Raw genomic sequence first — 13,277 nt, forward strand, 5'->3', positions numbered from 1 at the left:
CTCCATGCTGTGCACCCCCGGGTTTGGCCAGCCGGGCTGGTGCAGGCTGAGCCCGCTACCAGAGTCAAGAGGTGACCAGGGGGTGGCTAAAATGGGCAGCACCCGCGGGCCTCGCCACGACAGCACCACAGCCCGGTCCTCCTCCCGGGCAGACTGGAATTTAGCACGCCAGGGGTGCGGGCAGGATGGGACGAGGCTCCGAGGGCCGAGGAGGCCGTGAGGAGGCAGTGAGGAGGCCGTGAGGAGGCCGCCCGCCCGCGGGGCGAGGCCGCCCCTCCCCGCCGCGCTCCTCCCCGCGCGGCCGCCGCCATTTTGTCCCAGTGCCTGCGCCCCGGACAGCGGCGGTCGCTCGGTCGCTGTCCCTCAGCCGCTCTCGCTCCCGCCGCAGGTCCCCGCTCCGCGCCCCAGCCGTTCCGAAGGGCGGCCCCGTCGATGGCCAGCTTTCCCCCGAGGGTCAACGAGAAGCTCATCGGTGAGGGGCGGCCGGGACGGGCCGAGCTGGCCGGGGGATGGGGGGGGCCGGGCGGGGCGCGGGGGGGGCCGCCGGGCTCCCAACCGGGCACCGGGCGGCCGCGATCGTGGCGGGGCCGGGGGCCGCCGGGGACCGGCCGCTCGCCCGCGTTGCCCCCCTCGCGGGGCAGCCGAGGCCCCGGTGCCTGTGCGGGGCCGGCTGCTCGGCCCTAGGGACTCGCCGTAAAAGCAAAATGATGAACGTTTGGCCTGGTTCCTCGGTAACTTTTTAAAGCATGCTGAGTTTCTTACTGGAATTTCTATTTTGTTTTCCTTGCAGCACGGTCCCGTACTGTAGGAGAGCTCTTAGCCCCCACTTCTCCTTTTGACAAGAAGTGTGGCCGTGAGAACTGGACTGTCGCCTTTGCTCCCGATGGATCTTACTTTGCGTGGTCGCAAGGACATCGCATAGTGAAGCTGGTCCCCTGGTCCCAGTGCCTTAATAACTTGTAAGAACCACATGGCTCTTAAGCTGAAACGCTTATGAATTTCCAAATAGAAGATAACATTTAATAGATTCAAACTCCTATATTGTCTCTTTAAGCCTTGACATCTTAGGGAAAAACTAGTTCTTTAAAGTACCAGCCATTATCCCGTTCTCTGTGGCCAGCCAGAGAAATGATTGTATTGCAACTTCACAGCGGAGTGACTTACCAATTCAGTCAAGTGCTCTAAAAGAAGTGGAATTTAAAATGAACGTGGAATTTTGAAAACTGAAGCAGATCTGGACTTCTACATTTCCTATCAGAAAGCTATTTTATTTTTACCTTTTAGGAATTTACTTAAAGGCAGACCCATTATTATTCACTTTAGAGTGAAAGTTAAGTTCCAAAAGATGTTTTATTTTTCAGTTGTAGGTTACATTTTAATGAAGTTAGTATCTAGCAGTTTTCCAGAGTGAGTTAAGTTAATATGTTGCTTTCTACAGAGGTAAAGACATGGACAGTCTTTGTAGAAGTTTTCCAGGGGTTAATAATTCTTGATAGTTATAAGAAAACCCAGCTTTTATAATTTGAAAATGAAAATGCATTCTTACATGCCTCCAGAATGTGCATCATGGCAACTCACAGATTTCATTACATATTAAAGACCTTTCTGTTCTATTGCATTCTGAATGTCACACGATATGTAGCTACTTATTTTTAAAGGCTCTTTATATTTTCCTTGTTTGTTTTGCAGCTTGTTGCATGGCACAAAGAATGTTGCAAATTCTATCAGTACAAGACTTCCAAGACAGAACAGTGACAGTGGTCAGAAAAACAAGCCCTGTGAACATATAATAGACTGTGGTGATATTGTATGGAGTCTTGCTTTTGGGTCTTCAGTGCCTGAGAAGCAGAGCCGCTGTGTGAATATAGAATGGCATCGTTTCAAATTTGGGCAAGACCAGCTTCTACTTGCAACAGGCTTGAACAATGGGCGCATCAAGATATGGGATGTATATACAGGTAGAGTGTGCGAGGGGAAATTGGTGTGTCAGTGTCACTTCATGCAGTAGTAACGTCAATACTTAGAAAAAAATGTTTACAGAATTGTAATTGGGAGTTGACTCTTGAATACAATTTAAATATTTTTAAAATAATGAAGTGCAACTAGGGACATCGGATACTGCTAGAGGAAGGAACAGACTCAGGTCATGCTTTGAGATATAAGTGATGTAAGAGAAAGCCTTGGTGCTCCAAAATGGCTAAGTATGTGATTAATTTCAGGCATATTGGTTGCTTAGTCCAAAATGTTCTTCTGGATTGTAGTTTTGGAATACTTTCAAGCAAAGGAAACTTTAACAACAAGAAGTTACTCTGTCCTTGAGTATGGGGAAGGACGTATGTCAGCAAGTACCTTGTGTTTTTTAAAAAGTTAATATTGTTTCAAATATTGTTTTCACGAAACAGGAAAACTCCTCCTTAACCTGATGGACCATACAGAAGTTGTTAGAGATTTAACCTTTGCCCCAGATGGCAGCCTGATTTTAGTGTCTGCATCCAGAGACAAAACACTGAGAGTGTGGGACCTGAAAGATGATGGTACGCATTTTAAGTTCATCTGCTGTAACACATAGGAGAAACATGCACATACTTTCCTCATTTATTGCTATAAACACAGGTCAGGCTTTCTTTTCAAAAAAGTCCTTCTGTTAGTCTCTGAATCTGCATGTCCTCTCGAAATTCTTTATCTATATATCTATATGTACTCTAAAGGTACAAGCTGGTATTGAGTTAAAACAGTACATGAAGTGACTTTTTAACAGGGACCTAGGATTTAGAAGCTGCAGAATATTTATTCCTGTGTAGACTGACACTGCAAGATCTTGTTAGGAAAGAGCATAAAATTTTAAAAAGAAAAAATAGGAAATATTTTTCATATTGAATGTGTAATATTTAATCAATTCTTATGGGATTAGAATGTCTTTTTTTTTTTTCCCCCCCAGGAAATATGATGAAAGTGTTGAGAGGACATCAGAATTGGGTATATGGTTGTGCATTCTCTCCAGACTCTTCCATTCTCTGTTCTGTTGGAGCTAGTAAAGCAGTATGTGTCAGAGTTTCTTGTTCATTAAATCTACTGAATTGTATGCATAATCATTTTAAATCTCAGTTAACATTAAGCTTGTGCTCGGTGTCATGAACCTCTAATGTTTTATGATGATGTAAAAGTGCATGAAATTAAACTAGCAAATGGTGCGTTAAGACACTGATTTATGAATTGAATTTGCATTGCTTTTAGTTGAAGAAACTTTAAGCATTTTTTGAGCAATAGTCCTGCACATGTTCATAGTATAAAATCAAAGAAGACTAAAGCTTCCAGTGTTAAAAGATACTTAGACTAATGCATAAAACTATTGTATTGTTGATTTTTATTGTTTCTATTTCCTGCTCAATGAAAAGGACTTTCCAAAGTCTGAGCCAGTCATGGTATCTCCTGCTGAACAAAAATGCTTCTACGTGTTCTCAAATACAAATGGCACTAATGTGTCTAAAAGATGTAGAACGAAGAACAGCATAGTGGTTTTGTTTACAGCTGTATTGTAATGCCCTGCTAGAGAACTGAAAGCAGTGCAGGTAAAGCACGCATACAATAAGCTGCTTTTCTTGGCACTGAAGAATTAGGATAAAACAGCAAAGGGAATTCAGTTTAGTAACAGGGGCTTTTTGGGTAGTTTAATGGAGCCTAGCAATGCTGAATAAAAATCACAATTCAATCACTGAGTACTACTTTGTATGGTTGACTGTTCGAATGCATTTTATACTTTAAGTTATCAGTGCAGATCTGATAGAGAATAGTTGAGTTTGGGGTTTTGTTTTTTCTTTAAATAGAGCAGATGTGGATGTATACATTGATATCTTTAGGCTTTGTGTTTTCCATAAGCTTCTTGCTTTCCCTGTCACAGGTGGTGGCAGCAATATTGGTGTGATTGAGGTTAAGCTGGCACCACTCACACAGGAGCACAATGGTGTTAGCTGGGCAGAAAGAGTGGCATCTCTGGCTACCAGGCTGGGGGCGAACTTTACCATAGGATGAAGTAACCTTGCATTCGACTGCAAGGTGTACTGTACGTACGCAGGTGCTGGTTGATGTCCACTTTCTGCTTTCTTTCTTTCTTTTTTCTTTTTTTTTTTAATTTTCCCAGCAGTGAAACACACTGACTCCTAAAATGTAGTTTCCAGTTCTATGGAATGTTGGGGTCTTAGAGGAATTGGTCAACACGTTTATAACTGATTGTAAAATGGTTCAGTTGTAGGAAGTATGTGAGGCACTAAGGCCATGTTTGCTTTGGTCAAACATACATATTTATCCAAGATGCCTGCACTTAATCTGTGCAGTAAGACTGAGTCAAGGGAAAAAAATCAAGAACCCTAATGAGCTCTTTCAGGGATATATTTTATGCTAAAGACATTTTCTATAAACTTATGATTCAGTACATATAGTTCGTTCTATGAAGTAATTCTGCACAGTCTTCATTTTGATTATATATAATGTACAACTGCATGTAAAATCCCAGAATATTATAATCTTTTACCAATGTTTATAATACAATATGCAATTGGCCGTGTAAATTGTAAGCTTAATGTTTTGTGTTTTTTTTAATTGTTGACTTGATTTAAAATGCGTAAATTCTTTCTAATAATGTGGTTAGACTTCCCTGTTGTTTTGCCAAAGACGTAACTTTTGGCTGTGAAAATTCTCTTTGCTTGCAGTATCTGTTTCTCTTCCTAGGCTGACGTTGGTGATCCAAGCCAATTGTAAACAAGTGATCTTAAACTCAAAGGGATGCCACTGGAGTAACAATATGTTAACCTTACGTTTTCTGTCTGTATATTTCTTAAAATTTTGGTAGTTACTGAAAAGAGGGGACCGTAGAGTTTAACCCTATTTATTTCTGCATATTTTAATAAAATAGTTTTGTAATACATGAATTTCAGTAAGCTATATGGTTAAATCGTGTTGCCTTTATCTTATATTTTGGCTTATTTTGTTAATAACATTTAACAAACTTGAATTAGAACTTGCATGTCTGCTTTAATTATTTTTTTAAAAAATTGATTTTAATCTGAGTATGACACTGAGCATATTTCTTAATTGTAGTAATTCATAATGCCTGATTTTAATATAATCCTAAATAAGACTAGCAGCTATACTTTAAAATAAATAAATAAATAAAGTAAATGTATAATTGCTTCTTTGAGCAGAGCTATAACATTAGCTTATTTAATTGCAGGTTTTTCTCTGGGATATGGATAAATACTCCATGATACGGAAACTTGAAGGACATCACAATGATGTTGTAGCTTGTGAGTTTTCTCCTGATGGAGCTTTACTGGCTACTGCATCTTACGATACTCGTGTCTATGTCTGGGATCCATATATTGGAGTTATTCTTATGGATTTTGGGTAAGTGAACTAGTCAAATCTGGAAACTTTCTCCTAGAATGAAGGTGACTGCTAAAGATAAATGGTTTCATGCAACTAACTGATAACTAGACCTGGGAGAAAATCGTAACAGTGGTTGATGGAAATCCTAAAATGGTAGAACAGCAGAGTTTTTCCTCTGAGAAAAAATTCATGCATTTTCAATAAAGCTGAAATGTTCAGTACTAAAAAATATACAATAGTTCAATATGCACTCCTGATTTCATAGTTAAAATACTCAATCAATTTTTTTCTCCCTCATTTTTACCAGTCAGAGCTGAAGGAAAACATTCCATAGTTCTTAAATATGATGTTAGCTAAGTTTCTCTTTATCTCCAGGCATCTGTTTCCCCCTCCTACTCCAATATTTGCTGGAGGTGCAAATGACCGCTGGGTTAGATCAGTATCTTTTAGTCACGATGGACTACATATTGCAAGCCTCGCTGATGATAAGTAAGTATGAAGAAAGATTTGTTGGGACTCCTTTAATTCTTCCCATATGATATGAACTTTTAAATAACGTCAGCTTTTTTTTTTTTTTTTTTTAATTGGGAAATGATGTTTAGTGGTCTTGGTAAAAGTAGATGAGTTGTCTGGTACACGTTCATGTTCATTCTGAACGTAGAAAAAAATGAATTGTGTACAGGGTGAACGATCTGAGTAACTTAAGCGTGTTAACAACTGAAAATAGAAAAAGAGGGGTTGTAAACAATGTAAATGTAAGGAGATAATAATGCAATGAAGTCTCTTGTAGTTTTAGATTTGAAAATTAAATTAAAAGTACTCAGTGACCTGATATTCAATTTCTGCTAACAATGCAACTCATGTTTTGAAGTACCATATTTTAAGCATATGAAGAATTCTTCCTCAAGATGACAGCAAGGGTATTAAACTATCTACAAGAGGACTGCTTAATTATTTTCTTTTTTAATTTAATATGAGCATTGTTGGGATTTCCTAGCTTATATGATGACATTGAAGAGAGACTTTGAAAATCTTTAGGTTATTATTTTCTGCTGATGAAGGCAACCTTCTATTTTAATTGGCAGAGCTAGAATGGTTGAAGAAATACAAATCAAAGTAAATATCAGGAATGAAGAAGTCATAATACTTCAGGCCAAATCTGAAACACATCGTATACTTACTAAATGTTTATAAAACTGCCTGAATTTTGCATCAGACCAGTTTATAGTGCAGCATCAGAGAAAATATGAGATCAGAATAGACATTTAATTCTAACTTACTACTTCATTCTTTGCTTTTCAGAATGGTAAGATTCTGGAGAATTGATGAAGAGTACCCCGTACAAGTTGCACCTCTGAACAATGGGCTCTGCTGCACCTTTTCTACTGATGGCAGTGTTCTAGCTGCAGGGCAAGTATATACATTTCCCTCCACCCTCTCTGAAATATTTAAGTTAGCCAATGTTTTTAACCTTTTGTGTTAAGTGTTCTTAAAATACCTTTGATTGCAACTTGATGCTTTCGACTCTGCTTTACTTTTGGTTCTATTTGTTTAAACGTGCCTGGAATAGCAGTAAAATCTGGAGGCTGATAAACCCATTTCTTATCTTTGAGAATAAATAAAATACAGACCCACAAATGTGGATTGGAGTATTACCATTACGAAATCAAGTGCAGTTATTCTGTTGCAGGTAGCATAGCTATTGGAAGATCAAGCCTTTCATAGATAATGAGCACATTGTTGTTGTGCTGCTCTAGCTAGAACTAAGCAACTGTTTAAAGCTTCTTCCCCCTAACTACATATGTGAGGATTTGTACCAAACTGAAATCTTTCAACTTTCAAGTGGGGTAATTGTACAGTTGTGTTTGTTGGGGGTTGTTTCTTTTCAGTTTGTTTATTTACTCCTTTTTGCTGTGCAGGACACAGGATGGCAGTGTGTACTTCTGGGCAACTCCGAGACAAGTTTCAAGTCTCCAACACCTATGTCGTATGGCAATTCGGAGAGTGATGCCAACCAGCCAAGTCAAGAACTTGCCTATCCCATCAAAAGTGGTGGAGTTCCTCTGTTACCAGATTTGAACACACACACGGAGGGGGAGAAAAGAAAAAAAAAAAAAAAATCAAACTGGCAGACAGCCCAGCTGCTAAAACTGGCTAAACACTTTAAAGAATCCTCAAACTTCACAGCCTTTATGCTTAAAACTCTACAGGTTTTGAAGAGCTATTTAAAGTGATATCATAAATACTATTTTGTCAAAATGCCTGACAGTTAAGTTTTTAATATTTATAGAAAACACAGTAAAAGTATTCCTGATGTTCTCAGTTTTCTAAAATATAACTGTGAAAACATGTACATACATAGACATAAGCTGCTACGTGCTATTGGTGTACCTTTAAAATTGCTTTTATGATTTTTAATGTGTATCATGTATATATTGCTTTGGTAGAGCCATGAGATGCATCTGTGCTGTAAAGTGGAAGCATAGCTATTATTCTGGGACATCAAGTTAGAAAAAATATTGACTTAAGGAGGCTTAACTGCTCTGTGTGTATGTACATTGGTTGGGGTTCAGGAAACTGATCCACCAATACGAATTCATGTTAGTTTATTTCATGAAGAGGTACAGTTTGGCCTTTTAGAGCAACGTATGGTGAAGGGAAGTAGGTTAAGGTAGTAAGGGATGGAGCATATCTAATGTAAACCCAAGAATTTTGCCTGTGTGTCAGCTAAAAGTAGGCCTTACGTTCCATATCAGCAAAACAGGTTAAATTTCAGTATTGGGCAGTGTTAAAGAAATATTTCCTTACATTTCTAGAAATCTAACTACTGTATTATTGCCTGATACTTTGTCTGTAATGAGAGAAGTTTACAGACTCAGTTTATTATTCCTTGACCCTATAATATCTGTTTAGGGTGATTATCGGTTAATGGCCAAAGATCAGCAAAATACTTGTTTTTGCCTTCTGTTATTTATCTGTACCTGCAGATATAAAGAATGTATGCATTGCATAAAATGCCTGATTATATATATTTTTGTTGAATTTTTTTATTAAAAACTTGTATAAAAGTGGTTTCTGATACTGCGTCTAGTGGCTGATTTATCAACACTGTCTGCGTGCAACAGTTCTCCTAAGAATTTACTATTGTAGCTGTTAGGTAGTTTTTCTTTTCAGGATCATAGCCTTGGTGAAGCTTGGGGGGGGAGCCACAGCAAGATCAACCTTTTGATGTGGAGCAGGTCAAAAGCATAGGGTGATGTAAGTGTTCCCAGGCTCCTGAATAGTGCAGAACATAGGAAAGGGAGTTCTGACTGCCACCCTCCTCCTTCCATGGTTGCTACAGGCTCTAAAAATGCATAAACTGAACATTGTTTTTTACACCCACATTATTCCAGAGTACTTTTTTGGTAAAACCCTTTTTTGGGCATAAATATTAAATTACACATTTGCTGTATAGCAGATGTAATATGTAATGTATTTGATGTATAACTTGTGAGCAAGATGCAAATTGTTGAACGCGTAGCCACAGCCTTGTTACAAACTAAGCACACTAAATAATCGGCAGCTACACGGCTTCCTTGGTGGGTGAGAGGTAGGCGAAGGGCTGCAGGGCCTAAAAGTGCAAAAAGCATTTGCTTAGGGATGGGAAGTAACTCTCCTCTAACTGGGTGCCAAATCCCAGGGGAGTTTACTGCCTGTGAGATCCAGCAGAAGCTCTCCAGAACACAAGTCAGCGTATTGAACAGAAGCTGGCAGGCATGCCATGCGGAGAAGGCAACCTTCTGATGGCCTGTTTGCACAAACCTGTTAAAGTGTGTTTCTTTTTTCTCTATTACACTGTTTATTTGGACAGAAGGACAAGGTTAGTCTGGACGAGGAGGCCAGATGCTGAATCATCACAGCCCGATCAATAAATGTCCAGTACAGTTAAAGCTGTCTAACAATCACAGCATTTGGCTTTGCAACTTTGGTGTAAGCACTTTGCATTTGCGTGAAATTCCCACGTGGAAAATCAGAGACTGAAGCTAATAGGGAAGGAAGATGTGCAACTCCTGCTTATCTTTAAAAAATTAAAGTGACATTACATAACCTCATGTGATCAAGCAATGCATCTTTTTACATGATAGACGCCTGTCTTCCACCAGCTCAGCTACTGTACTCAATAAATACACTGAAATCAATTCTTTCATTCTCAGGCATGCTATTAGCATTTTAAGAGACTGGGACGCCTTGGAACTACAAAGGCACTTTTCTACTTCAACAGTCTGGTCTTAGTGGATTTATTTTCTGATCATGTCCTCGTTTTCTTGGATGAAGTACAAAAAGTCTCTGACAAGGCAGAAAGAACTCTTATTGAGCATAGCCCAGCAGGCCTTAAACTGAAAAGAACAAAACAAAACTCCAAACCTATAAATATCCCTGTTCCTTCATGTCTGCATTGCTCCAGCACAGTCAAGTGGCAACACTTGCGTGTGGGACTGACAGGGAAAGAGAAGTGATGTGGTATTTCAGTCCATTCTCAATGCAATTTGTTGTATTTACACGTGTACAGAAGACAATGCCCAATAGCAAGCGTGCAATCTTTTCTTCTGGAAAGCTCAGTCCAGGCACCCAGGCCTACTTTCCAGGAAGATTTCCCTGAACGCTGTTTCCAAACATCATAAATCAACTTCCCACTTTCCAAAGACTACTACAAAACAAAGTCAATGGAACAGAACTTCCTCAGGAACTAAAACTCTGCTGGCAAGGAAATTGAAAGCATACGTGTCACCACGTTACTGACTCATTCATTTGATGCAATATTTTTCATAGACATATTGTACAAAATTGAAGCATTTCTCTTTTTTTTTTTTTTATTTTTTATTTTTAATATATATATATTTATCATTAAGAGAAGGCTTCTCATACATTGTCCAGCTGAAGGAAGAACTGGTGAGATCTGTACCCCAAAAAACATCCCATCTCAGCTTAAATGCAGAGACAAGTATCAACCAGGCATGAAATTTTCTGCCAGGAGGCTTTCTAATTTAAAAACATGCTCCTTCTAAATGCAGTCACTCTGATCAGCTGAAGCACTGTGCACTCTGTTTTGCACTCCCTGCTGAAAAGTTTGTCCTGAGGAAGCAGCAGCCCTTCCCATCAGATAACCCAAACCAAAAAGCAAGCTGATGCTGATGGATCTACACCAGCAAAGATGAAGCAGATGGATGCAGACAGCTGTGATTTGAAAGTATGTACTTAATAGCTCTGCCTGATGAAAGAAATTATTCTCCAGCCTTAGAACAACCTGTAGCTAGAAAATTTGCCAGGGCCATTAGTCAGGAATGGATGGAAGAAACTGCACCTCTGGAACGGTGTTAACACGCACGGAAGCAGTTGTAGACTAAAGGGTGTTTTGCTGTTGTTACCATGATGTAAACAGTTTACACTAGTTAAAAACAGCTCATAAAGAGAAAAAGCTGAGCAAAGTAGCCCCTTTGTGCTGGTGGAACACTGTTTAGCTGGGGCCAAGCAGAACCGGTTTAGATCTGTTCAAAGCCATCTAGAAACACGGCTAGTATTTCTGCAGCAAATGTAATTGGTGTCCTTAAAGCATTTTGTAATCCTTTACTGAAGTGTGCTCTGGGTATTAAAGAAAGTCAATGAAGTTGTCAGGAACAGAGCAGAGGCAGCAGGAAGCAGAGCTACTCCCCCAGCACGCTGTCGGCATTGTCCAGCTCTTGCAAGCACAGCCTCCCCGGGCAAGCAGCGAAGACAATGAACAGGAAGGAGGGTGATGCAATGATGCGATGGCTTGCAAAACCTCCGGACAGGGACAGATACATCAAGCAGTGGAAGAGACAAATGCAGAACTGAGAATCTCTGGATCAGTTCTTTTAAAAAGGAAGCATGTTAACAATACAAAAGCAATAGACAAAGACAGTCAAACAGGCAAGAGGAAAACAGAAATTTCTAATACGCCGAGGAGGAATTGGGTCATTTACTCTGTGACTTGCCACTGAAAATTCACACCTTGTTACTCATTCCCACAGCAGCTGCCTGACCCTGCTAGTCCTCATGCTTTTAGGGGGTGGCAAACTGGTATTAGAAAGGTTGTTGTGTACTTGGTTTTCATTAGTGTTACTCTGCATTATTCCCACACTGCAGCACAGAGCACGTTCCTCCTGGGGGTAGGACACTGCGCTACCTGGAGGATTTGTTCATCAGCTCCAGCCCTCCGTGCCCAGGCACTGCAAAGCCCTAGAGTCACCGTGATAGGGCTAGGGCTAGGGCTAGGGTTAGGGTCAGGGTCAGGGTCAGGGTCAGGGTCAGGGTTAGGGTTAGGGTTAGGATTAGGTACTGGCCACAGCCGAGGGGCAGTGCTGACAGCTGCCGGGGCAGGTTGCAAACTGGTTCCCAGGACCTGCCACCCTCGGGACCCTTCTCTGCCTGCAGTTAGGGCTGCGGCAGATCCCTGAGACTGCACCCGAGAGAAGTCCTAGAGACAACTGGAGATCTTGTCAGAAGGAAGGCCTTTCCCTGGAAATGCTCTGAAAACAATAATTGTTTTCCGTATTCATACCTGGCATTTTAGTTGAATCTCTCAGAGACAGACCGAAGAACATTCGTAAGTACTTTGAGTGACCTATTTTTTATTAATATTGCAGCTGAATGAAGTCTTCCATTGGAACAATTTAGAAATAGGGCGGATAAATCCCACAACCTCTTTTCCATATATATTTCACAATGTTATCATAAAGGACAGAAGTTACAGAAGATCCCATGGGGAATCTGCTAAAGGTGCCATGCAGAAACTGTTTATCCAAGTTAATTACTTCAGATTAGAACCACCTGAGTAAGGCAAATGGGTTTTACATGTGATGCTGGCTGCTGCACAGGGATAATTTTGTTTTATAAACACTACGCCACAGCACACAAATCCAGCCGCAATAAGCCATTGCAGAACAGCTTTCATTATTGATGTGCTAGAATGAAAGGGAAGCCAATGTAAACTTCAGATAAGTAATCAGTAACTTTGTTTAGGTCACTAGAACAATATCGGCTATCAGCTGGGTTATGCCTTGTGTAACTAATTGGATTCTGAACTTCTCACTTCTTCGGGTGCCTAGGTGGCCACCCAACATTAGCTGCTGTGTGTGCCTTTACGAATGGCTTTCCACTTGCGCCCCGATATTTCAAAGCTGTTGTGGTTTCAAAATCTAAACTGAATTGGGAAAAAATAAGTCTGTTCACATGCAGGGCTGCGACTACTCAAAATGAGTGATTGTTAGGTTTCAAATCCACTTTCTAAAGAGTGTCTAAAATAAAGGCATTCTGTCCATCTCCTGAACTGTCAAAGCTGTTAGAATTATTTTCAGTCTGACAAAAATGCAGGGACTTCATATAGGTAAAACTCACATGTAAATTTTATTTTATTTCTTTAAACCCAGAAATGTCCCAAAGACTTGGCTGACGTCTGGGCATGGATGCTCTGAGTTTAGTTGCTTCATACAAGCTGCATGACACTGAACAAGTTAGAATGCAGAACAGCCGAGGCAAAAAGTAGCATTGCATTGCTGGTGCTGAGATTTCTGTCATTTCAAAAGACAAGGGCAGAGTTACAGACGAACTCTTCCTTTGGAATGGAACGCTGACTGAGAGCTGCGTTGGCATGAGCTGGCCTGGCCCGGGTCCCGCGGAAATGAATAGTGTTAGTCACGCGAGCGTGCCCTATGGATCCATTCATCATCATGAACAAATGTGAATTATACTGCTGTAAATAATGATAACGCTGTGCCGAATTACACTCCCATTGCAAGGTACATACTAGCATTTTCAAGGAGGCTCATTAGAAATGACGATCAAAGACAGGAGTTTCGGAGAATGTAAAGGCAGAGAGGAAAGCTGTCACTACG

At 40.5% G+C, this 13,277-nt stretch overlaps 1 protein-coding gene across 1 annotated transcript; it reads left to right on the forward strand.

Annotated features, from left to right (window-relative positions):
* Positions 1–315: 315 nt before the first annotated feature.
* On the forward strand, positions 316–8,454 carry WSB1 (WD repeat and SOCS box containing 1). Its single transcript, XM_084299757.1, has 9 exons — positions 316–472; positions 791–959; positions 1,690–1,958; positions 2,403–2,534; positions 2,939–3,039; positions 5,228–5,400; positions 5,758–5,871; positions 6,685–6,792; positions 7,302–8,454. Exons 1-9 carry the CDS (start codon positions 433–435, stop codon positions 7,459–7,461), a joined length of 1,266 nt encoding a protein of 421 aa, XP_084155883.1. The 5' UTR covers positions 316–432; the 3' UTR covers positions 7,462–8,454.
* The last annotated feature ends 4,823 nt before the right edge of the window (positions 8,455–13,277 follow it).

Source organism: Netta rufina (genome assembly GCF_964035555.1).
Source record: "Netta rufina genome assembly, chromosome: 21".
NCBI classification, from domain to species: Eukaryota; Metazoa; Chordata; class Aves; order Anseriformes; family Anatidae; genus Netta; species Netta rufina.